General features: G+C 44.4%; 1 protein-coding gene across 1 annotated transcript in view; it reads left to right on the plus strand.

Moving 5' to 3' along the window:
* The first annotated feature begins 148 nt into the window (after nt 1–148).
* skib (v-ski avian sarcoma viral oncogene homolog b) overlaps nt 149–25,571 on the plus strand; it is a 29,982-nt gene continuing 4,559 nt past the window's right edge. Inside the window, exon 1 of the mRNA XM_079156758.1 lies at nt 149–1,324. Within this exon, the coding sequence (XP_079012884.1) occupies nt 431–1,324 (894 nt within the window). The 5' untranslated portion in view covers nt 149–430. The remainder of the gene's footprint in view (nt 1,325–25,571) is intronic.

The raw sequence follows: 25,571 nt of genomic DNA on the forward strand, positions 1-25,571 counted from the left end.
AGAGGGAGAGAGAGAGAGAGAGAGAGAGAGAGGGGGGGGGGGGAGAGAGAGACTCACACATTGAGTGAGTGGGGAGACAGACTGAGAGTAGCCTACGCCAGACTGAGCAGACGAGGCATATTTCGAGCTCACATTAGGAGTGCGTAAAACCGCAAGAGCGCATAGAAACACGGTACCTGGTGATTGTACGTTGGATAATACGAGTTTTGAGCCTCGGAGTTGTCGACTTTAATTGCGTCTGCTCACAGGAACAGCCCCTGTGAATTCAGCAGCCGTCAGTTTTCTGAATGGACGCGCTGGGAAGCTTCTCCGGTGACATGGAAATGCGCGTTATTGAGCGTGCAGCCGGATGCTGAGGACGCCCGATCCGATAAGTCAATTGTAGCTTTCATTTTGAGTTTTTCAACTCTCGTTTCCACCCGGCGACATCATGGAGGGCACGAGCTTTCAGCCCCATCCCGGACTTCAACAAACTCTGAAGCAGTTTCATCTGAGTTCCATGCGCTCTCTCGGCGGACCGGCGGCGTTCTCCGCTCGGTGGCACCAGGACTCATTCTTCGGGAAAGATGGAAAATCCGTGGAGATGATGCTCACCCTCCCGGCTCAGACACCTCCGGTAATGTCCGGTCCACTTTTCATCCCGTCCGACCGATCCACGGAGAGGTGTGAGACCGTCCTGGAGCGGGAGCCCATCTCCTGCTTCGTGGTCGGCGGTGAGAAGCGACTGTGCCTGCCGCAGATCCTCAACAGCGTCCTGAGAGACTTCTCCCTCCAGCAGATCAACTCGGTGTGCGACGACCTGCACATCTACTGCTCCAGGTGCACGGCGGACCAGCTGGAGATCCTCAAAGTGGTGGGTATCCTGCCCTTCTCTGCTCCGTCCTGCGGGCTGATCACGCAGACGGATGCTGAGCGCCTCTGCAACGCGCTCATCTACGGCGGTACGTACCCTCCTCACTGCAGCAAGGAGTTGGGCTCCCTGGAGTTGGAGCGAACCGAGAAGAGCTTTAAAGTCTATCATGAATGTTTCGGTCGGTGTAAAGGCGTGTTCGTTCCGGAACTGTACACCGGTCCGAGTGCCGCCTGCGTCCAGTGCATGGATTGCAGACTCATGTTCCCTCCTCACAAGTTTGTGGTCCACAGTCACAAGAGACTCGAGAACCGGACAGTCCACTGGGGATTCGACTCCGCAAACTGGCGGGCTTATGTGCTCTTAGACCCGGACTACACCGGAAAAGAGGAGAACAGTCACCTGGAGCAGCTGCTTAAAGAGTTAAAAGGAAAATATGATCTGTCGGGCAAGCGGTCCAGTAAATCGTGCAGAGTAAGTCTGTTCTGTTTCACCTTGTTATTAACCACAAACTTATTGTCTTAGAGGTATTTAGTTTGTATCTGTGGATATTTCAAGGAACCCAGGCCTACAACAGCACCTACATTCATTAGCATTCATTTTGAGGAGGCTTCCTTCTCATGTCACTGTCTCCCTTGATTGATTGCTTGTGTCTTTTCCAAGTGTTGCCAGTTGTATTAGGTGACCCCAGCAGAGTTATACTGCAAACCACATGTCTTATCACATCTTTCTGTGTGTGTGTGTGTGTGTGTGTGTCCTCTACTCTTGCACTGTGAAACGCCTCGCATGAAACGTCACTCACCTCATATATTTCTAAAAGAGGTGACAGTGAAGCCTCTAACCGTCAGCTGACGCCCCTGAGTATCCCTCCCATCCTCCAAAACTCACCGGCCCACCCCCCACCCTCAGGGTTACCCAAGGGCATCTGCATTATGATAAATGGAGTCCCGATGATATATTTTATCAGTGTGAGAGGGAAGAGGGGGGCAGGGAAGCCCATTACGGTGCCATGAGGTGGGGAAGGGGATAAGAGTTTAATGAGGTTTGGGATGTGGAGATGTGTGTGTGAGAGAGAGAGGAGGCGTTGTGGCCGGTCGCGATAGGATAAGATATGAATGTGTGTCAATGTCCAGGCTCCTTGCATAAGTCAGAGATGTTGTGGACAAAGGGCCAGGAGACGAGGTGACTGTTCCTTCGTCACAGAGCAGCTGCTGTGTGGGACTCTGCTAATGAGTGGACATCTCTGTATGCATCACCATGGTGCTGCTCCAGCCTGAGCAGGAGCCAGAAGATGTCTCACAGGGAAACCTCAGTACTCTCTTTGAAAAATGCTCAGAGAAATGTTGTTGGTTTATAGAAACACGTCTGAAACAACGAAAAGGTTTTCAGTCTTGGGTGCAGCATGTTTTCGTAGAAGTTGTACCCACGTACGTCTTTGTGCATTCAAGAAATATCTGCCTGTACAAACAAAAGTTATCACAGGTCCCAGGTCAGCACCTGCGGTTAATTTCTTCCTAACTGCAGTCGGCAGGACTTGATGTATCACCTGTGAGTTATATATTTTGTCAGATTGTTGAGTCCTGCGCAGTCCCGCACTGACAGTCTTTTAGTTTGTGTGTGAAGTAATCGGGGGCTGAGCATCATGGAGGGAGCGTGGCGGAGGGGGCAGTGCGCGTTTGCTGTGGTTCACTGTCAGTCGTGTCCCAGTTAGCAGACAGGCCTGGTCCTCAGGGAGCTGCACACCAGCGCTCCCCCCATACATCAGCCTGACAGGGCAAGCTGCGGAAAGGCCGGACGGGGGCTCGCAGATCGCGCTTGGCTCGGCTTACCTATGAAACAAAAACTCAATGTTATCGGCCTGCCTCAGTCTCCCTCTGATGTCAGAGTGTTTTATTAATAAGAGAGAGCCTCGAAAGTTACCTCCTCTGCCTGCATCATCTGTCTAGACTCCCACTTCATCTACTGTATGTGGTGGCTGGTGCAGATACAGCACTGCTGGAGGAAACTGCTGAGACAATTATTGCTGATGTAGCATGTTTTTTTTGTTTTTTTTGTGGAATAGTTTTGAAGCGCAGCTTGCTAGAGAGATTTAAGTGTGATTTAGAATTATTCATTTTTTTTATAGGCACTGAATGTAGAAATTGAAACATAACCAGCCTCATCAGAAGCCGGATCAGAGGAGGGAATGAGCCCAGTGAACCATTGTGTCTGTTTTGCATCAAATCCAGCATTTGGTCATTTAGCTCTTGGCTTAATGTGCAGATGAGGCCAGATTGCTGAGAGGAGGCTGCAGACTCTCATTCAGAAGATGCAGGGTGTGTGTGAGCCAGGCCTTGACATGTGTTGTCAAAGGGCCGTAACCCCTGACCTTTCCCCAAAGACACTGACCGAGCCTTCCCCCATTCTTTTCACACCATCCAATCATGTGTCCTTGTCTCCAGTCCACTGGCCAGATGGCTGTCTGATAATGGACGGAGGGATATACAGTGGACAGATAACAAAATCTCAACTGCAGCTTGATTCCAATAAAACATTGCCATTTTGCAATGCTTACGGTGCTCTTTATTTCAAAACCTGGATGGTTATATTGCTGACACACTGCAGACAAAATGTCAATTCCATGGAAACTAAGTCCAATTCAAATTGCTTCTTCCATTGTGTTGAACCTTGAGTGTAAATGTGAATATTAACTTTTCTGATTAGCATGGAAATATTCAAGAAAGAGGATTGGACTTGCAAAAACTTGTTTTTTTTCTTCAAAGTTTAATACCGAGCATTAACTGTAAAAAAAAAAAAAAAGCCCTAAGAAGTGAGGGCAATGCGATCAATCATCTGACTGAATGGAGAGTAAAAGGGGACTCTAGAAACTGTGTAGACCCTTCTTAATGGAATGGATATTAAAGCCATTCAACTGACGCCAATTTATGCCTTTTCTCATCCCATTGTTCTCCTCACTCGATGAAATTAACCTCAAACCTGGAGCAAACCAAGGAGGAAAGGCTTGTGTGTTTTCAGTTATTAGCTGTTGTTAAAAGTGAATGAGAAATACCTCTTTCTCTATCAGGTCACTGTGTGTTTATCTGCACTTGCATGTGTGTGTGTGTGTGTGTGTGTGTGCGTCTTTAGGTATAGCGACTATACGAGTGGTGTTTGCATGTAAACAGGCAAGTGTAATGACTGGATCAGCTGTGCGGGCCAGATTAAAATGAGCTCTGCCGGCTCATTTCCATTCCCATCTGTCTGCTGACCTCTGGGAATCCCTGAAAGCTGACAACGTGCATCTCTTTGGTCCTTGATGGGCCTGTCTGCCCAGTGTTGACCCAGCCAGCTAAGACCCAACCGCCCACGTCACCCAGACACACACAGAGCCATTTGCATTTGGTTCAGATTCAGCATATTTCTAAATCTCACTCCTGGTGCTGCAAATTCATGTTTTTAGTAGTTTGTTGCTTGTGTTTAATGTGCCTTCTCCTACTTATCCATCTCTTGGAAACATCATTCTTTTTCTCATTCTCATTCCCCGCCCCGCTGACCAGCCCCCCCACCCCAGAAGCCAGTGACTGCTGGACGGAGCATTTTGGCCAAAGCACAGACAGCGTGTCAAGGCAAAGGGGTGTCAGGAGCTCCCAGGGGTTGTGGCCTCCATTCTGGCAGAGGTGACCCCATGTTAAAAGGGTGTCAGCTGGGGTTCTGTCATGGGTGATGTGTGCTAAAGACCTGCCGCCTCCTTTGTCTGAGGGCCGAGCTTTCAGAGGCTGTGAAGTGCAGCCTTTTCTCTTTGTTAGTGCCCTGTTTCTTTGGGTGCTGTGTGGATTGGTCTGTAACCTCCAGCCTCTCCCAGGGTGGGAAATCCATGCTTGTGAGTTTGCCCTGTCACTGGTTTCCCTGTTACGTGCACAAAGACGGATTGGAGCCTGTAGTGGTGTCTGCATGTCTGATAGAGATAGGGCTGGGCCATAGTTCAATATTATGGTTTATCGACTTTCGGCAGAACCATTTTGCAATTATATGATCTTATCATGATATTGCCTCACACATTTATGTTCAAATCAATGATTATGTGCTAGTTTTAATTAAAATCTAACACAAATAGTTGTTGAATTTTTGTTTTTCACAAATGATGAGTTTGGCCTCAAGGAATGCTTTGAACATGTGGTTTTGAATACATTTGCAATCATGCTATATCTTATCTATATCAATATTTGAAAATATCCTTAATAATATAGTGATGTTAGATTGATTTTTACTCTATTGACTTTTTGTCTGGATATGTTAAAGTACTGCTGGCAAAATTCAAATATATGACAATGCTTTTGACCAAATTCCTCCGTAAAGTTATTGTGATATGTTTGCAGTGATGGAAGAAGCATCCAGATCATTTATATAAGTTAAAGCACCAATACCACAATGGCAATTACTCAGCTGTAAGTAAAACACTGTTTAAAGTATTAACATCAAAATGCAGTTTATTAAGTAAAGAGCAAAGTCAGCTGACTCATAATGCTTGTGTAGTTAATTTTTTACAATATTATTCAACTGATCAAATGTTTTCTATGTAAAAGCTGTGGTCAAGTAATTGTGGTAAAGTTTTAAAAAGTACATTATTTCCCTTTGAAATGTAGTGTAGTGGAATGGAAGTACATGTACCTCAAACTTCTACTCAAGTGCAGTACTTAGTAATATACTTAAGTAATATATTCCAATGCTATATTTTTGGGCATGACTGTTGTTGCTTTATATATACCCATTGATGAGAAAGGTAATAGTGATGTATACAAGGGGGCCAGGTAGAGGCATTTAAAATTGATTTCACTCAGCTCCAACAATCAGATGTTTGGAACATAATGAAAATGCTATAAACTTATGAAAATCATTGGTTCCAAAGTCAAATAGCAAGAAAAATTTTAAAAACTAAAACAATATACATGTATATGCCTACCCACCAAAAACGAGATGACAAGAAATTTAGTTTTTAGGGAAAAGATGTTGTGACTTTATTGTACGGAACTAGTTAAACTGAAAAAGAAAGCATTTCTGGAGTATCCATATCCAGTCTTGTTATCAGTATTATGGAAATATACTGTAATGCCCATCTCTATATCCGATCATTTCACGTGGACCGTTTGTTTTTCTCCGATCCTCGCTAAAACCTCGATGACACAGCACAGTGCTAATGTGTGAAAGACTTCTTGTATAACTCATGGAGTGAGGGAGGAGGATGATTAGTGCTGATCAGCGATGATGAGATGAGGGAGGAGATGAGCACTGGCTGTGACTGCAGTCAACAAGCCAGTCAGTCCATCGATGTGTTAGTGGCAGAACAGATGCCTGTATTGGGTTATCATCAATTCCTCCTCGATCACCTCCTGATTTCCAGCTCTGTGATTAAGAGTCAGACCCATCTGGTGCAGAGACAGGAAATCCTGGAGTCTGCATCTGCTGTTGGCTGAGCTACTAAGCTGCTGCAGTCAGGGGGGGGGGGGGTTTAAACTCTGATAATCCTACATAACCCCTGGAATGCAGAGACCACAGTGCACATCAAAACCGTCATCTTCTCTGGACAACGTCTTCAGGAACACACTCAGACAGACTGAATGTCAGCCATGGACTCTCTCCTCCTTCTTTGGCCCACTCTAAGCATCCTCACAATTTATAACCAGTCCCTCTGGAATTTTGTAATTAGAGCATGAATTAGATATACTGCGGAGAGCATGTTACATGGAGAAACCAACATTGTAATTGTACATACCAATTCAAGATTTCAAATGAGACCTAGAGACATGAGCAGGATCTCTCTGTCTCTCCTTAATGACCCTCAGCTCTGAGCTACATAACTGTTAGACCACATTGGAGATGTGCTATTGGAGCTCCAGCCCGAGCAGAAGTAGGCCCTGCTGGTGCCATATGACAAATCGGCATGCTGCTCTCGCCTACAATCCGCCCACCGACCACCTCCAAAGCTATCATAAGGATTAGCTCACGCGGCTAAACCAAACAGACTGCTCAGTGTTCAGACAGTATTTGGCCCAAATCTTGTTCGTGCCTCCTGTTTTGATGGCTAGCAGATCACAATCGGAGCCGCTATCTTTTCACTTGCAACTGGTGCTGTGCCAAGTTGAGGCACGATGCTGTGTGCGGCTGCGGGAAAAAGGAAGAATGAATGCTTTACGGATTTACACGTCTCCCTTGCTCTTTGGGATATGCATAATTAAAATGTTTGGATTAGGATGGTTTAGATTAACTTTGAATTCTCTGCTGAGTTCAGAAGACGGCGAAGCGGAGGAGACACAGAGGGGTGTAAATGTACTTTTGTCTTCGAGTGCTAGTGACACAAAAAGCTCGGAGCTTGATTCTTGAGAAATCATTTACATCACAGACCTGTTTTGTGTACGTGTGTGTGTGCGTGTGGGCAGGTGTGGACCTCAACATTTAGAGGTCTGTCAGACTCCACACACTCTCAGAAAGAACTCGTCCTCAGTTGGAGTCTGCTCCGTACGCTTGTGATTGGAGGGCGGCTGTGGTTGCTAAGCAGAGCTGCTCTTCCTGTGCTAAATAAGAACTTCGTGCTCTCTGGCTGGTAGGCTCAAAGAAGCACACCAAAACACACACACACACACACACACACACACTCATATATGAATGCACAGACTTCACAGTGCATAGATCTCTTACTGTACAGAGACCTCAGCCTCCTCCATTCACTGCCCATCCTCTTTCATTGTGACCTCCAATGAAAGTCTCTCCTCCTCCTCCTCCTGCTGCTTTCCTTTCTCCAACTCCTCCTCCTCCTCTCTGCATCACACACACACTTCTACCACAGGTCAGCACTGTATAGAGCTCCCCTCTCCATCAGCGAGACCTAGGTGTCCGACACCTCCTCTGCCCCGCCACCATCACTCACCTCCTCCATTTGACACCTCCTCGACCCTGCAGGCCACACACACACACACACACACACACACACACACACACACTGGCTCTCCTCCTCCACTGAGATCTCCTACTGCACTCCCCCTCATACAGTATTATACTTAGATCTCCACCTCCACTGTAGTGAGCACATGCTGTATCAGTCTGTATTCAGACTGGCCTACATACGCCGCACATGTATCACTGTACTGCTCCAGGGGTGTGAGGGCTGATCGTTTTTGTTTTGAAGAGATGAATACAGATAGATAGATAGATAGATAGATAGATAGATAGATAGATAGATAGATAGATGGAGAGGTAGATAGATAGATGGAGTGGTAGATAGATAGATAGATAGATGGAGAGGTAGTGCTACTTTGTCAGGATGACCTCATAACCATCCTCCAGCTTCTTTTCCAGGCTTGTTTCAAGAGCCCGCTAAATGAACAAACGAGTGGGATCCACATTATTTTCCTCTCTCTCCTGTTTTCCTGTGTGCCATTACGGACGCCTATCATCTCACGTATCTGCTCTGCTGCTAAGAACATTACATCTCAAAATCTGATCTAAGAGCACAGTGTCTCCTCCATGACATTCTGCACGTACTGCCGGTCCCCGGGCCGACTCTCTAACAAATGGTTTATTTCTCTTAGCTTAGTTTCGCAAGGGTTCAGAGCTTTGGGTTATATAGCAGAACAATCATTCAGTGTTGGTGAAAGGCTGCAAACCCCTGTGTGCTCTTCAGACCAGCTCGACATGCTTTCTTGCAGAGATGGAGCAATGCAGCATTGTCAGCAGACACCCGTATCAAATGAATTCAGCACAGCTGTCCTAGCAGACTCTATTGCAGTAAGTGTGTGTGTGTGTGTGTGTGTGTGTGTGTGTGTGGGAGGGTATTTATTCAGTATTACAGTCACCCCGGGAGCCGTCATGGTCACTCTTTGCCAGCATCATCTGGTCAGGTGGACCCTTTTCCCCTCTTTGACCTTGCTAGTTTCTTTTATTACCTCATTGGAAAGCAGAATGTACTGAATCTAAGCATCACGGTTTGGTTTCTCTAGCTGCCTGCCCCACCTTGTTCTCAGCTTCTGCTCTTTCTCTCTCCATCAGTACAGCGGGGTCTACATTTATAAAGACAGGCATACAGATGGGCCACAGTTGCTCACATGCTGAGGACACCTCTAACCCTCACCCCCCTGCTCCCCCTTTTTGCAGGTGTCTAATAGTTGCAGGGTTGCCCCGCACTGTGCTCGCTGTGCCGGCTGCCCAGCAGGGCCGCATGCCTCCCTTGTGCTTGTGGCGTTGACAAGCGTCTGGCTTTATTTCCAGCTAGTCGACGAGCGCAGACATAGACAGCCATGGCCTGAAATAGAGCAGGCCAGCCCTTTATCCTATAATGAGGGGACTATTATAAGACTTGGGTCTTAAGCAGAGTATCAGCAGGTGTCAAGAGAAGAGGTAGTACACGCATCATCTTAAAAAAACGTCAAGCTGCTTTTCAGATTATCATCAAAAACTAATAGTGTAAAGTAATCACCTCTCCTTTTGGCACCACCAGTCTTAAGTCCAAGGTCAAGTGGACTTGAAGACAGTTTTGAACTGGAAAATATGTCTGTAACACAAGCCAGATATTTTGGAGATAATCAATTCACTTCTGACCTTGTATCAATTGAGTGTGTTAAATCAAATGCAACGACAATAGTCTGGTCAGGACATCTGTCCCATATGGAATGTATGAATTATTCCAGCAGTAATAGCAGGGCATTGTCGGTGCACTCATCTTCACAAAGACGCCCATCTCTGCATGTCCATATTTAATTCACCCCTTTCAGCTGCCGAACTGTACAGGCTGCAGATATAATGAGTCCCTCCAAAGAGATTAGTCGCCCTATCACCAATGCAGCTCCCTAATTTCTCTGCCTTTGTTGTGGGGCAGGCTGTACTAAATGGGATAAAGGGGCTTGGCCGGACACAGTGGGAGGAAGTGGCTTTTGTGTTGCTAGCAGGTGCAGTGGAATGACAGTGAGTTTTTTGGGGAGGTATACGCGTACACGTACATGCTTGTATGTGTGTGTGTGTGTGCGTGTATGTAGCTTTGCGTCCAGCCGGGCCAGAAGGGTAGATGCTCGCCAAGTGCCGCTGAGATACACCAGGAACCTCTAAAGCTCGACTTGAACCCTCAATCACAGGGCTCCTCAGGGGTTTGCAGTAAATTCTTCAGGCGAATGGTTTTCTCTCCCTTTCCTCCTCCTCCTCTTTCTCTCTCTCGTTTTCTGCTCACATCTGGTGAACAGCGCTAGCACCCCTGTCATCTTTTACTGCGTTGAGGTCATTTCCACCCTATCGGTAAAGTGGAAACACATGATGTGCAGGGTTCGGCCTTAATGGGGTGGGGCTGGCATGGACCAGCACTGACACAGCTTTACAGCCAAGAGCTGCCAAAACAGCCTCTCTGTGGAATGCCTCCGGCTTCAAAATGAAAGACATTTCGGGTAAATAATGCTAGAATACTTATATTTACCCGTTAGATACTTAATTACTGTAATTACGTCATATATAGGATAACATATAGGGTTTTTACATGTTTTTCCTCCAATGAAATGGAGCAGCAAAGCAGAGCTGAACATGTCGTTCATGGCGCTTTGAAACAGCACACAAAAAGAAAAGACCAAGCATTGTTTGGCTACAGAGGGATATTAAGTGTATAATGAATACCAACTCCGGAAAGACATGTTTCTCCTTTTGGAGGTTTTCTACCTCCGTTCCAATTTTTTTATTTTTGCTGTAAAATTCCACTCTATACACTCGCTTTTTCCCTCTTAATCACATTATTGATTCCAACTGGTGAGCTGTAGATACTTTGGCAGACACTCTGGATAAAGGGTGTGTACTCAAGTTTAATTGGGATTCTCCTTTATCGATAATGTGGATTTCCTCAGTTCTTTGCCCTGCTGCGCCATTCTTCTCCAAATACTTCACGCCACAGATCACAGTGTTTGTCATTCTCAGGAATCTGAGCTTGTGTCATTTGTGAAAACTCAGCTCTGCCATCTGACACACTTTAGTTGATTTCTTGACGGTGCATTATTAGTATCAGCTTTATATGAATTCATTGTTCTGTCACGTTGACTACTCTTTACGGTAACATTTCTCTCAAGCCGTCTACAAATCATTTTTTGCTTTAAAGTAAAATCCACTGTTCTGTTTGCAACGACTTAAATAGTTAAAAAAACCTTTAGCCACTCATTTAGATCATTTCTTGCTCAAGTATCTCAACGAAATAAACAGCTTCACTGTCTCTCTTCATGGATCTCAATGTGTCTCCAAGCAAATTCCAGTCACACTGTGGTTTCCATTTTGTGGTAGACAGAGCTGCAGTCTAAAAAGGGGTGGGCTGCAGTCAGTCAGTTACTGCTGTCTGTGGGTAGACTACAGGCAGAGTGGCTGCTAGCAGCAGCTGCATGGATTTTTATCCCTGCTGTCCAACAGGACTCCATCATAGACTGCAGCAACACTCGTTATTGAGGGCGCACACTCCTGTGCTGCATGCCTCTGTCCTCATTACCTCTGCAGCAGCTTAGCTCTCTGCCTTTGTTCTCTCTCTTGGCTTGAAACTGGAGAATATGGAGAGAAGTGCTGAGGCTGCAGTTAGCTCGGCTGCCCACAACTTCTGCCGCACAGGAAAAAACATAGCACAGACAACCACCACCCCATAAGCCCTCTCGTCTACATATTTCTACAAAGCCAACACACAGGGGATGCTCCGCTTTGATTCTTCATGCTGACCTGGATGGAGGCTAGTTTGCTCCGTGCTTTCTTAAATTCTGGTTGTTGTTGTTGTCCTGGCTGCTTGTGTCGCTTGTCTGATTTAAAAAAAAAAGGTTATTCTCAAGTGCACTTGTGTGCTGGCCTACTGACCAAATGCCCTCTGCTGTGTGAAAGGTTCCACAGACTTGCTCCTCAGAGGCGTCAAACAGCAGCCGTGCAGAGTGGCTGGAGGGACAGTAAACTTTTATCACACTAATAACCCGCAGTCGCAGCTACCTTAATGGCTTAGGCAGCCACACTAGGGGTTGCTTGGAGGTCAGGTTGAATTGCAGGACATAAATGGTAGATTCCAACCAGTAGAACAAATAAAGGAAGAAGAAAAAAGGGAGGGCATCTGAGGTGAGCAGAGGGGAAAGAAAGTTGTTATTGGAAGAACAGATAATGACTTAAATTGATTTGCAGTAAAAGGAAGCCATTGATTGTAGTGCTGTTTTATAACAAGGCGATCCGTGGCCATTTATCCCTCAATCCCACCCCGACTCTGCACGCTCACAAACCTTGGACTCAGTCCGAGCATGCCGTCAAAGGCCACAACTCCTACACAAGTGACAAGTCAGTGAAAACATTTGCCCAGCACTTGGTGAAAACTTCGGTCAGAGAAGTAGCAGAAGAAGAAGTGCGAGAAAGGGGATCAAATCTAAACTTTTTCTCGGATTCCTCTCTTTCTCTGGCTGAGGTGGACGGGTCTTGAGAGTGTTTGTTTTAGGTGAAGTCAGTGCTGGAACAGAATGTTGTGAACCGCAGGCCAGACTGTGGTTCTGCGGTTCAGCTTCGACCTGAATGCAGACGGCTCTGTTTGTTTTGCTTCTCCGTTTCTCAGGGAGAAATTTAGAAGCTGCCAAAGTCCTGCGCTCACACCCAAGGCACGCAAATAAAATCCCTTCACACAGAAGAAAAAAAATAGCGTACCTGGGTGTAGTCGCTACATCTGGACCTCACCACCACCCCAGAGCAGGGGTACATGTCTATTGGTGCCTCTGCTGTTCGGCTCTCATCTTGTAAAAGGGCTCTTTGGGAGATGAGATGGCGTTTGATTGTTTCAGTGGCAGGATGTTTGTGTGTTTTGTTCCAAGCCTTTTCATAAATAGCAGTTTTTATGTTGCTGAGGTCAACTGGTTTTACTAGACTGGAGAGGCAAGTCCAGAGGCACGGAGGCCTCCCCACCATCTGGCAGCCATAAAAGGGGGAGCAGGAGGTTTTTAGTGGGGGTTTATGAGATGGTTGGGTGAGACATTGAGGGGAGGAGAGACAGAGTCGATGGTGGACTCCGGTTGCCCCCGAGCTGCAAAGCTTCTTCTGCAGTCTGAATGACAGGTCAGAAGTTCATTGCCTTCTTTTTCATCCTGCATCTGCCTTGTTAGGTGAAGGAGGGGACAGTTGGTTCAGAGTTCGAGGGCAAAGGAGAGGACGTCACCGTGAAGCTGTTATCACTGCTGCAAATAAAGATGTATTCTGGGCAAGAGATCTTTGTTTCGATTTAATGAGCCGGCTGTGTCTGAATAGTGTTTCAGAAGATGGTAGCTCAGTGAGTGTGTGTCCCCTTGTTGTTGCTTTGCCGTGAGCTTGTTATGCTATGCAAAAGATCAGATCTGAGTCCTACAGATGGTGCAGAATTATGTGGCTGCGTAACACTGGTGATTCAATGGCTTGGTGTTGTTTGGGTATGCGTCACCCTCTCAAAGCGCCCTGCACCCCACAGAGTAACGAACAGTAAGTTGTTTTGTACAACTACAGAATCCAGGTTCTCCCTTTTTGTCCAGTAACAGTCTCGCAGTTAGGTTGCAGCTTTATTTTGTTTGCACATCTGATTTACAGTAAGTGGGAATAACAGCATTGTTAAGCCATGAAAATACTGGAGCTAGAGGCCAGTGAGATTTTCGTGGAGATTTCTGCAATGAAGACACTCCTGAGAGTCTCAGTTATGTTCTGCTGGAAGATTTCTTTCCCAGTTTTAAGAGCCTGAGCTGGCGCTGTCTGGTCCATCGGACGCTGGATGCTCAGCCTTATAGGTTTTCCAGAATGGGGTTATCATTGCAGAGGACTGTGCTGCTTTGCTGACTCTGGCACTGATACCTCCCATAGCGATTTCATCTTTTGTTATGCTGCAGCTGAGATGTGTTAACCCTTAAGCCCCTTCAAGATATCTAAGTAATAGAACATCATGGAGCTGTATGTACATACATCCGTTGGGTGGTATGGAAATAATAGTAATATAAGAGTGGACCCCAATGTGTTTGTTGTATAAATTAGTTATATTGACCTCTTTCTCTTGGATGGTCTGGTGTTCTTTTTTTTAGACCCTCTTCCGCTTTGTACAGTTTGTATATGAACAGACGAAAAGTGCTGACAGCAAAAGAATAAGAGCGTGTTTGGTAGGCACGCCCTTGTAGGTTTCTGTGTCACTCAACTCTAATACATTTTTAATCGTTTCCTTGCTGTGGTATAGAGCTCAACACGGCACTGCTCAGTCACACGCTATTTAGGCGGCTCATGCTCGGTTCAACTCATAAAATAGGGGGAATAAAAAGTGTGAGTTGGGTATTTTCACTCATTAAGACCAAAAAATAATTTTGTGGAAAATGTATCAGCAACGTTTTGAGTGACACAAATATACCCAGCAGGAAACCAAACAATTGATTGATGGCAATTCCAACTCCAACAGCGTATCTTAAAGTTGCTGCAGTTTAAAAGCTCATAGTAATCGATGATTACAATAGTCGTTACCTAATCTCCTAGTTTCCTTTGAGGTAGATGCCACAATGTAATGTAATGTCCCTCGTAACACCCTAACGCCAGAGGCAATTTATAAAGCAGAACCTCAGTCAGTGGTGCCAGTATCATTTCAGAGTCCATATTATGATTATTTTGGAGAGTCTCCAAAAATTATCATGACAATGGTATTAAATATGCTGCCATTGCCAGGAACATTGATTGCACTTGACAAACTTTAAAGAAAGCATCAAAGACACCTTCAAAGGCATGCCACGGTAAAATAATCCAGCCAGAGATTCACTGAGAGCCTCTCAACATACTTCAGCCTGTTTATACACTCACATTTTGCGTCATGTCAGAGTGTCGAGCTTTAAGAAAAGGAGTGAAATAAAGCCCAGGCCCTTGATTGAGAGGCTGGAAATGAAGGGCTCTGCTCTTGCTTTAGTGGTTCCGTCCACTGCAGTGATTCAGGGGATAAATATGTGGCCTGTGTCTCTTTAAGAGCGCTGGCCTGTCTGCAGAATGCATCAGTCCTGTGGAGCAGACACAGGCCAGCAGGAGGAGGGGGGTGAAGGGAGGAGCGTGGGGCTGTGCGGAGGGAGGGACGAGGACAGGAGGGAACAGCCGCAGTCTGGGCTTCCAGCCTCCTGGCTAGACTGCTGAAAGTTATTATTGAGTTCCTGTGTAGGGCCTCCCCTCCCTGCGGCATACTCCTCTGTGCTCACTACGAGGTAGACGGGGAGTACTGGAGAGGCAAAGAGAAAAGTTGGCAGCCTCCCATGCCCCTTTGCAATGACCTTATATGCAACAAATAAAGGATAATTTTGTTTGATTGTGTGTTTTGCAAGGGTGAAGCCTCTGAAAGACTGAGAGCAACCACACACGCTAACAGCCTTTTCAGCTGCTCAACAGCAGCTGAAACTGCGGCCTAGCTCACTGTTGTCTTAAGTTACAGTTTAGCAGACACGTCCTGTTTTCTTAGGAATGGCTTTAACTAGTCAAGACAAGAAGATTGGCGGTTCACCAATGAGAAAGCAGCGAACTAAATCCTCTCCTGGCGTGCTAAGTGATGAGTATGATTCAAGGACAGGTGGTGGGAGGACGACGAGTCTCCTTCAAACAACTTTGTCTTTGCAATAAATGACGGCCAGGAATTAAAAACAAATTTGACTTTTGAAAGCATGAATATAATACAGAGTGTCAATTGCCTCTCCAACGCAAGCTAGTTGGCATGTATTGCGGTACTCTGTGTAATTAGTCTCTTGTAAGTTATCTTGTCCAAACTGCAGGTCTCATAGATTTGCTGGGAGAGGCCATGGAGATTACATAGTTACACACATCATGCCCTCCTCTCAGGCCTGTGCCTGCCTGCAACACTAATCCCTGGCCAGCCTTCCCTGTTAGCGGCTACGTTAGCGCCACAAAGCGCCTGCATCCTTCCAGCTCAGCCCACCAAGAGAGAGACAGACCTTTATGTAACGCTCTGTCCTGTGTATTTGTTCTGAACCTGCTGTTGCTTAAAGCGAGGCTCCCTCAGGTTAACAGTACCCAGCTGCTGCCCGTCCTACTGTACTGAACGTGTCATGGCTCTGGCCCGCGTGAAAGCCTGAGCCCATGCAGCACCTGAGGCTCGTCAGGGGCCGGCGAGGATCTTTCCCTGCACATATCTTCTGCAGCATGTCACATATGTGCCCTGATTAATCCCAGCATGTGTCTTCATTCATGGTCAGTGCGATCATTCGGCCTCTGTTTTAAAGCCGTCTCGGGCAGGGTTTGCAGGAAAGCTGGGCGATGGGGGGAAAACCCTGGCGCTGAAATGGGTATTTTGTGGAGTTCTGTTTGTTGAGTCAGAGCTTAGTTGGGCTTTACTGTTATGTGGTTGCCATGGAGAAAAACACAGGCTCTTGTGCAATAAAATCATCCAGGAAAAGACATTTCCAAGAATTTTTTCAGAGTCAAGAAACAGACGGCAAATTGCAGAATTCATGAGGTGCTGCGGTCCACCACCCGCCCCTCGTAGCCCTCCATTTTAGAGCGCTCGTATTCATTTTATGGAAGCTGCCAGGCTCGAGTCCTCTCACCTATTTACTTCTGTAAGCAGATATGTTTTCCTATGAACGGAGGAGGGAAACTAAACCAGTGTTTAAGGATGGAATGTGTGTTCTTAAGAGCGGATGTTGTGGGTGTTTTATCCCCTATTTCCCTTACAGACAATTCCTTGAACAAGTGGAAACAAGTGAAATGCTATTTGATCTCTGTCAAATATTACTCTGTACACACACTCGCACTGTGAGGCCCTCCTACATTTGACTCAGAGGAGATTTTCAGAGGCAATTACTCCCAGTGTAGTTTGGAAAATGTGTTGACAGTTAATTGGTCGAACACTTATAAAACCCACTGGATCTTTTTCTTCATGAGCTGTAATTCTCTTCAGTAATGTCAAGGCTCCCTATTGCTCTTTAATATAAGGTCTTTTATTCGTACAGTTTCCTGTCTCTCTGAATGGACCCATTAGCTTTTTTCAACCAGCGCAGCTTTCTCACCTCCTGTATGGTGGTGCAGTACAAAGGCTATGATCCTTTCAAGCTTATAAGCTGAATTTGAAGTTCAAAGTTATTCAAACAAAAAGAATGCCATTATAAGGCACATTAGGTGTCAACTTCAATAGTATGTCATGGTTTGAATGGTCTTAGAAACAATCGAGGTGGAGAGGAGATTATGTTTTCTAACGTGGTGACCAGAAAGGCAGCATTTCAACAGAACGACTAGAATGGTATCTATAAATTTCAGCAGGATTTATTACCTCGGTTCAACCAATTAGCTCCCGAGCACTTCTCGGGACATATACTGTGTTGGTGAAATGACATCACATGGGACCCTGAGTGAGCAGTGACCCTAATTTCACCTCGCCCTCTCACAGTTTTTATGACCTCCTCCCCTAAATCCCCGTCTACCCCCGTCCCGGCTCCTCACACCTCTTAACCTCTGGTATTCATCCCATTTTCATCTTTCCAAATAAACCTACCACCTGCTCTCCTCTCCACTGGCTGCTCGGGGGGGCATGTGCTCATGTGGTTTAGCTAAATTAGCTGTGTGTTACTGTGCTCATGGTCATTGTTGCTCAAATTAGATTATTTAAAGCACTAGGTCTGCTGAAAGTATGGTATATATTTAGTCTGCAATATATGCTCATGACCTAGAAATGGAAAGATGGACTAGTTAGAAGCTGAAATAATTAGAAAAATATCTGCAACTATTTTGATGATGAATTAATTGCTAAAATCATTTTTGAAGCAAATATTTTTTTCCATTTCCAGCTTCTGAAATGCTGATTTTCTTTGTCGTATCTGATAGAAAAATTATTAGATTTTCGGGTTTGGGACTGTTAGAAAGACAAAACAAGCAATTGTTATCAGCATTTCATTCTTTAACAATGGATCGATTAATCAAAATAGTTAATTAAAATAATTCCTCAGATGAATCGATAATAAGAATAGTTATTTGCAGCTGGAAGGGAGAAGACAGCAACATGATGGCCAGATAAGCCCCCTGTGAGTATCATGTCACATTACCGAGCAGGGATTTTGATTCACATACACTGACATATTAAAAAAAGAAAAAATCACGAGTTCAGTATCGCAAGATGCTATCTGAGTTCTTGGGTGTCATTAAGGACGAGGTGGTCTGTAATCTGGCCCGTCAATCTCTCAGACACTGGAGGTCTAAACCACTGCTGTTGGAACTAGCAGTCCCCATGCGGTTGCTCTCCCTCCCCTCCGTCGTTCTCCCAGGCCTCCTCCTGTCCTGACTCCTTCCCTGTCTCTGCCCTGTGAGGGAGGTGCAGAGGAGTCCTGCAGTACCAGGTACTGCAAGTGATATAATGGTCTGTGTATTCGGAGCTGTTACTGTTTGGGTTGTGGAGAGGTTATCCAGTGACATTTTAATCGTCTTTCTGCCTTCTTTGCCGTGGCATTAGCATTAATCTGCAGGATTAAAACCCAGCCAGTCAGACACTGGACTTGCTGTCTTGTTGTAGAGCAGAGGGAGTGTGCTAACAGCGAGAACGGCGGCGCACGCTTCCCTGCGAACAGGCAGGGATGTGCTTATCAGTGACAAACCGAGGTTTCCAGTCTGGAGACATCTGACCTCTGATGAGAGGATGGTTTGTTAACACACCCAACTGTCTCAGATGGGACAGCGTTGGTTTATTTCAGTGAGAAAACCACAGATCTTCACTCGTCTCTTTCATCACGCTGCCATCGCTGACTTGTATTCAGACATAAAATCTTCTGTTCGTCTTTTGCTCCAGAAATGATTTCATCAAATTGATTGTACACACATAAAGGTCCGTTTACTCATCACAGAGAGCACTTTTTCAGCCTGTGAAAACAGATGTATTATGTATAAATGTGCAATACTAAATCACTTGAATGCCCCTTTAAAAGAAATATTTTAATAGACCCATATAAAGTGTATATATAACTCAGTTATAATTTGTAACTCAGTTTGTTACACTTCTTGCTAAAGAAAAAAAACAAATTCCCCTTGTTGAAATGAAATTGCAGCCATACAAGTGAAACTCTATTTACATTGTAGATAAGAGGTGTAAATGTTGGCATTACTCATCTTTACCCAACCTTGAATTGTAGAATATCTCAAAGAGTTTTACGTCCCAAATTATCAAGCCTCAAGTAAACGTAACTTGTGTATAATTTAAACTCACAGAGGCAGAGAAGCATCACCGGCACAGAGTCAGATGAGTGTAATGCCAAGGGATTAAGCTTGCACGGCAAAGATGGCGTTGGCACTGCTGCACAACAGATCAAGTTCTGTTGAGGCACGCACACATGTATGAACGTCAGGATACAGCCACAGAAATGCTGCAACACTGCTGCATGATATTTAATGAAATGACAGAAATATTGATTACTTTGTAATTTTGGAACAGTGAAAAAAAGCTGAGACGCATTGAGAATTCCTTTATTTTAGGTGTGTGAAGTGTTCTTGCTCAGGCCTGCCTGGAAACCATTTGAGTCTCCCCGACAAAGACTTTCTCACATCTTTCCTTAATTCAATTCAAGCACAGAGACAATCTGAATCAACACTGTGTATTCCAGTAGGGTTGCAGGTAAAACGACATGGTCAGAGTTGTCTTTAATCAATAAATGCAAAGAAGAGAAAAAAAGGAATAAGTAATATTTACATGAATAAATATTTCATTTGTTTGACTTTAAGCCTGAACTGTGAGATGTTTTGAACCCAGAATCAACCAAAGCCAAAGTGGTAATTGGATTTTGAATCTAATTTCCTTACAAATTTGAAGCAGACCTTTCTTCTTTTATTCATGATGTTCCTGAAAGTTGCGTGAATACTCTTCAAGTAGGAATTCGTTTTACCCTTCAGGAGCACTAAATTAAATTCCATGAACGTAGGTCAGCACGAGTCTGTCTTTGCTCTTTCCCTCTTTCTCTGTCTTTCTCGTTAACCTTCATCCCCTCCGGCCTCCTGGTTAGCACTGCAGCTGCTGCTACACTATATGTGTGCTAAATGGGAATAGAAGCATAAAGGCATTGTGTGTGTGTGTGTGTGTGTGTGTGTGTGTGTGTGTGTGTGTGTGTGTGTGTGTGTGTGTGTGTGTGTGCGTGTGTGTGTCCCATTGGATATGCAGGATATGTCCCAGTGGATATGCAGTAGTGTGTGTGTGTGTGTGTGTGTGTCTGCCTTTATTGGTTTGCAGACACAGCCTTGCGTCTTCCCTCAGATCATGTGGTCTGATGTTTAATTCTCTTCTTCCAATAGTAGGCCTACACCAGGGGGGCTCAGACAACTATCTGCTGAATTTGGCGCTATGTGCGTCTATAAATACACCAGTTGGAGAGCACGTTTCATTTACTAAGATAACTTTGCCTCACAACCATACCAAACATGCTCATGCTAATAATGTATAATCTGCGGTGATATCTGTTTCGTGTCTTTTAGTCTTGGGTTTCCATGTCTGTTGAAATGACTTATGAGCCCTTTGTAGTGTGAGGTCATCCTCTGAGGGAGAGACAGTGATTTGGACACCACTTTCAATATACTGGAAGAAAGTCAGGCGGGCATGTCCTGTTTTGGTTGCCTTGTTTGGACCTGAATTGGAATTCGTTTCCCGCCGTGCAGTAGTACAGTAATCTTTCTTTTTGTTTGCTCTCACAAGCAAGATGATCTTCTCAGGGAATTCATTTCAATCAGGAACAGGTTTTTTTTTCATGACGCAGAAGGTAGAAATGAAACATGTCATCAAAGGATTAGAGAGAGTTTTGGTGCGTCTTAATAGTTTCGATTCAAATTTGAACTTGTTTGTTTGCATTGAGTGAGGTGAATTTAAGACAAAATAATACAGGTACAGTAAGTAAAATTACAAAGATGTACGGGTGTTCTGTAGGAATTACCGCAACTGCTTTCACTGGGGTCTCTAGATCTAACATTCATGTCCCACATGCAGCTCACTTTATGAATGCTTGACAAATGCTGAATACTTCTTTAACACTTGTGCCTTTAAGCTAAATGTGTCACGCTGTGCGAACCTGATGAGATATTTTCCACCTTTAGGAGCAGCAGCTCGCCCTGCGTCCGCCTCAGACCTCATCGAGTCTCAATCCCAAAGACAATTAGGGCAATCCAATAAGCTTTACTGTAATGCCGACCTTATGCCAAGCCCTGCAGCTCTCTTTGTGTTTCCTACTGTCGTGGCTCAGTTCAGCTATACAAACAGTATATCCTCAAACTGGGCACATCGGAGACAGAATAAATTGATAAATTAAGCTAAGATTTAGTGAGTGGAAATGGAAGCTTGAGCTGTATCTGTGTGGAGTAGGGATGAAGTTTCACGGATATTCTGGGCAGACACCAATAATTTTCCCCCAGCTGTTACAAAGCGACCACAGGGCTTTATATAAATCAAGAGACTGTCGCACAATTTATGCAGTGAGAGTTGAATAGATGGCTCAGGGCATCTCTGGGAACATCCACACCAAACTACAGGGATCAGATTACTAAAACTAGTATTCTCTCACTTCCAACTAAGGCTGTTACCCAAGCAAGCCGTGCCAGTTGGTGTGCCCTTGAGTGAGACAGCGCCCCACTAAGCACATGTCGATCTGAGGATTACATTCAGGGGTTTAGGAGGGGAAAAGAGGCTGTAATCTGAAACTGTTGTGTCTTGTTGCTGTGCACTTTTCTTAATGCCATGCTATCATGCACCATGCGTTGGTATTGTATGACGGTTGTCCGAGGAAATTCAGCGGGGGAAACTATTTTTGTCCCACCAGATGAGAGCCTCATGTTTTATTTCTTGATAATTTAATTTGAGTTTTTTTTAAGTGGCACAGCAGATGCTCAACGTTTTGATTTAGCCTGCTATTATAAGGTTTGTCAACATGTATGTAGGTAAAGTTATAAGAGGAATAGCTTAACGTTTTGGGAAATGCACTTAGTTGCTTTCTTGGGGATAGTTAGATGAGAAGATTGATATCACTCTCATGTCTGTACGGTGAATATGAAGCTACAGCCAGCAGCTGGTTAGCTTAGCTTAGCATAACGACTGGAAACTATGGAAAGACAGCTAGCCTGGCTTTGTGGTAAAGTCTACCTGCAACTCCAAAGTGTCATGTTGTATCTTGTTTGTCTCGGTGGTCCCGTTTATTTTAACTGTTTCCCATTGTTTCCAGCTTCCAGGTTGTAGCTTCATATTTACTGTACAGACTTAAGCGTGGTATCAATCTTCTGACAGAAGTCTGGCAGGGCAAGAAACACAGCAGTCAGAAGGCTGATTGAAGATCCTACGTTTTTTAAATATTAAATATTATAATTAATGCCCCCCCAAAAAGTCAATTGTTATTGTATTGACAAATATTTTCAACCTGTGCAAGTTAAACCAACACTATCTGGATGGTTAGATACTTTCATGAGAATATATGTTTTTATTTATTTTGGGTGAACCGACTCTTTAATCAGCATTCTCTGTGGTATGTATATATACAGTATATATATATCTGGTTAAATTAAACCTCCATACCAACAAAGGCCGACCCTGGTTTGGTCCCAGATTTACTGCATCATGGTTCAATAAACAAATACTGTTGATTAGCTCCATGTTCAAGTGAAATAACAGTTCAATTGCCACCATGCTCCAGTTAGCACAATATTGACAAATGATTCTTCAAGCAGGTCAAACGCTAGACATTGATATGTTTGTGATTTGTTGTGTTGTGTAACGTGTTTCTCAGTGATTATCTCCCATGCCAGCATCAAAATAGCTGGGGCTTATCCCGGTATTACCATACAATTATGTGGCACTAATTAAAAAATAAAGCATGTCTCCTCTTGCCCAGCTGCTATTAAAACCTGTTTAGCCTACAGGTTTGCTTTGAAACGCTCCCTCATTACAGCGCCTCAAAGAAATATCATACAATGGCGAGTTGAAAAGGGCAATGCTTGAATGGAGACTTAAAGGAGAGGCTGTACTTGGCCTTCAAGTATACATTCCTTCAGCTCAGTGCTTCCTCTGTGGTCCCGCTCCCCTGGCCCACCCCCCTCCCACTCAAGACTCAGTTCCCACAGGGGACTCGGCCAAAGCAAACTCCTCAGAGGAAGTCTCCCTCTCTTACCAGAGAGAGAGAGAGAGGGGGGGGGGGGGAGGGAGAGAGGGATGTCCTATAATCTGGCTCAGTGGGACCTGCTAGGCAGTAGGATGTACGAGGAGGGTGTTATGACTTCGTGGCCATGCTATGTCTATGATGTGGTGGTGAGTTAAGCCCGTGCGGCTGCTCTCCTGTGAGGTCAGTGTCAGATTTAGCCAGCAGGTCCCTTGTGGTGTCTGGGAGTGTCTGTTTTCTGACTCTATTATGTCTAGCGCTCCTAGCCTTCCTGGAGCTGTAAACCTCAGGGTAGAAATAGTACCAGACAGGCAGACATCCTTTTGTCGGGAAAACAACAGTCATGCCAGTAATTACAGAGTCTGATTACACCATGGCAGCAGTTCTTAGAAAACTACCGGCCTTGAGTCAGGCAGGTGAGCGGCCAAGTCACTATTGCTGAGCAGGATGCAGTCAGCAGGAGGTCTGGGTAAACATAATTAACCTATCTTAGCAAAACCAAACAGGACGCTCGGCGTGTGTGTGTGTGTATGTGTGTGTGTGTGTGTAATGTGGTTACTGGTCAAACAGGTCGAGACATTTGTGAGTCAGGGAGGCGAGAGGGGAGTGTCCAGACAAACATGTCATGCCCCTATGAAGCATTTATAAGCAGTATATTAACATTTAATAAATAGTTTAGAACACACTTTGCTGTAATTGTGAGCAGACATATTTTACTGTATATTATAACAACTGTGTTTTAATATATTGTCATTCATTAGATTAGATATATTTTATTTTGAACATTTAACAAAGAAAATAATAAGAAAACAAAACAAGACTAACCAATAAAATGAACAGTTAACATATTCAGAAAATGCTATAAAAAGTCATATAAATTATTTTGTAATAAATGTTATTCAATTATCGATTCAATATTCAATCAATTCAAGTTTACTCGACCTCCACTCATTGGTGATCACATGAGGAATTATAGTTGTTGACATATACATTATTTAAAAACACTTATATCTGCTTACAACTACAATATAGTGTGTTATAAACCATTTAATAAAGAAAATAATTGTGTTTATAAATACTATATAACAGAGTTAAAGTAAATTGTTACCAATAAATCTGTAAAAAAATTTAAATAATCAAACAAATACACTTAAATAAACATGAAAATACATAAAAGTTCAAATAAACTCCAGGCATATTTCACAGAGTGCTAATGAATGATAAAAACAGATGATGCATCATAATAGCTATCAAAAACCTAATTAAAAGAGAGGTATTCAGAAAGGTTATTAAAATATCAATAAAGTCAAAAGATAATGATAATTTATCCGGGAATAGGAAACAAAGTGCAGTGATTTGTCAGCAGAGAGTCTGAAGTTTGCCATTTTATAGTTTAGTATTTACTCTATGAAATGTTAGAAAACAGTGAGAAATGCTGATCATGATTTCCCAGAGCTCAAGGCGATGTCTTGATATTGCTTGTTTTCACCAACCAAAACCTAAATATATTCAATTTTCAGTGATATAAATCAGAGAACAACAGCAGATCCTCACATTATCAAAGCTTGAACTAGAGAATAGATATTAATTTTTGCTTGACAAATTGCCCCTAACATGATTGTAAAACTCTTGTAGTCGTTTCTGTCAACTTATTATCGCCGACTTTGGTATCTGTTCAGGTAGGCTATACAGTCCAGACCTGACTAACATCTCCACCGTTGAGCACACTGTACCAGGCACACACGCTCCCACACACACATACACATATGCAAGTCCACACCCGCACCCACCCATCTCCCCACACGTCCCAACACCCACTCATAGCTGCGTGTGCACACACTCACACTCACGCTTGATGTAGAAAAGCTGTGAGACGTGATTCATCACCAGCCATTTTTCTCGCTTAATGCTAAATGAGGTTTGTCATTCATTTGCATCTCGAGGTGATTACAATGGAGCAGCGATTAAGGTTTCACAACTACATGCAACCCAGGCAGGATTGGTTTCCATTGAGGATTTTGAATGTAGACAGAGTAATCATTTGTCTTGAATCGCACACGCAGACAAGGAGATGGGAGTGTTTGCCATTCCTGGAGGCAGAATGTCATAGTAGTGAGTAAGAGAGTAGCAGGCAGGTCTGTGCTGGCCTCTGCGCCTGCCTAGGTAAACATATCCTCTGTCTGACAAGTGCAGACCTGAGGGCTGAGGAGGTTAGCTATCTCAACACATGGTTCTGCAGCTTGCCACACACACATACATACATGTAATATATATACAACAGGGGCTCTGGAGATTCTGTACTTTGTGGCACTTAACACGGCAGATGCTTCCCTCCTCGGGTTTTCCAAATCTCTCCCAACATTTCATGCCTCCATAGCCCTCCATGAACTCTCTCTGAACACTTCAACTCAATCGTCTGTCAGATCTGAGTGCAATTACTTTAATACATCTCCCTCTCTGTCTCCCTCTGTTTCTCTATTGCAATATTTCTGTGGTTCGAGCAGTCGATCCGCTCCACCTGATGGCGCCTCTTCTGCCTGGCAGGGAGCAATGTAGCCCTGCTGGCTGCCAGCCAGACCAGCTTGAGTGTCTGCTCAGCTCAAAGCACTGCTCGCACACACACATACACACACACA

The sequence above is a fragment of the Pholis gunnellus genome (assembly GCF_910591455.1).
Source record: "Pholis gunnellus genome assembly, chromosome: 3".
Lineage (NCBI taxonomy): Eukaryota > Metazoa > Chordata > Actinopteri > Perciformes > Pholidae > Pholis > Pholis gunnellus.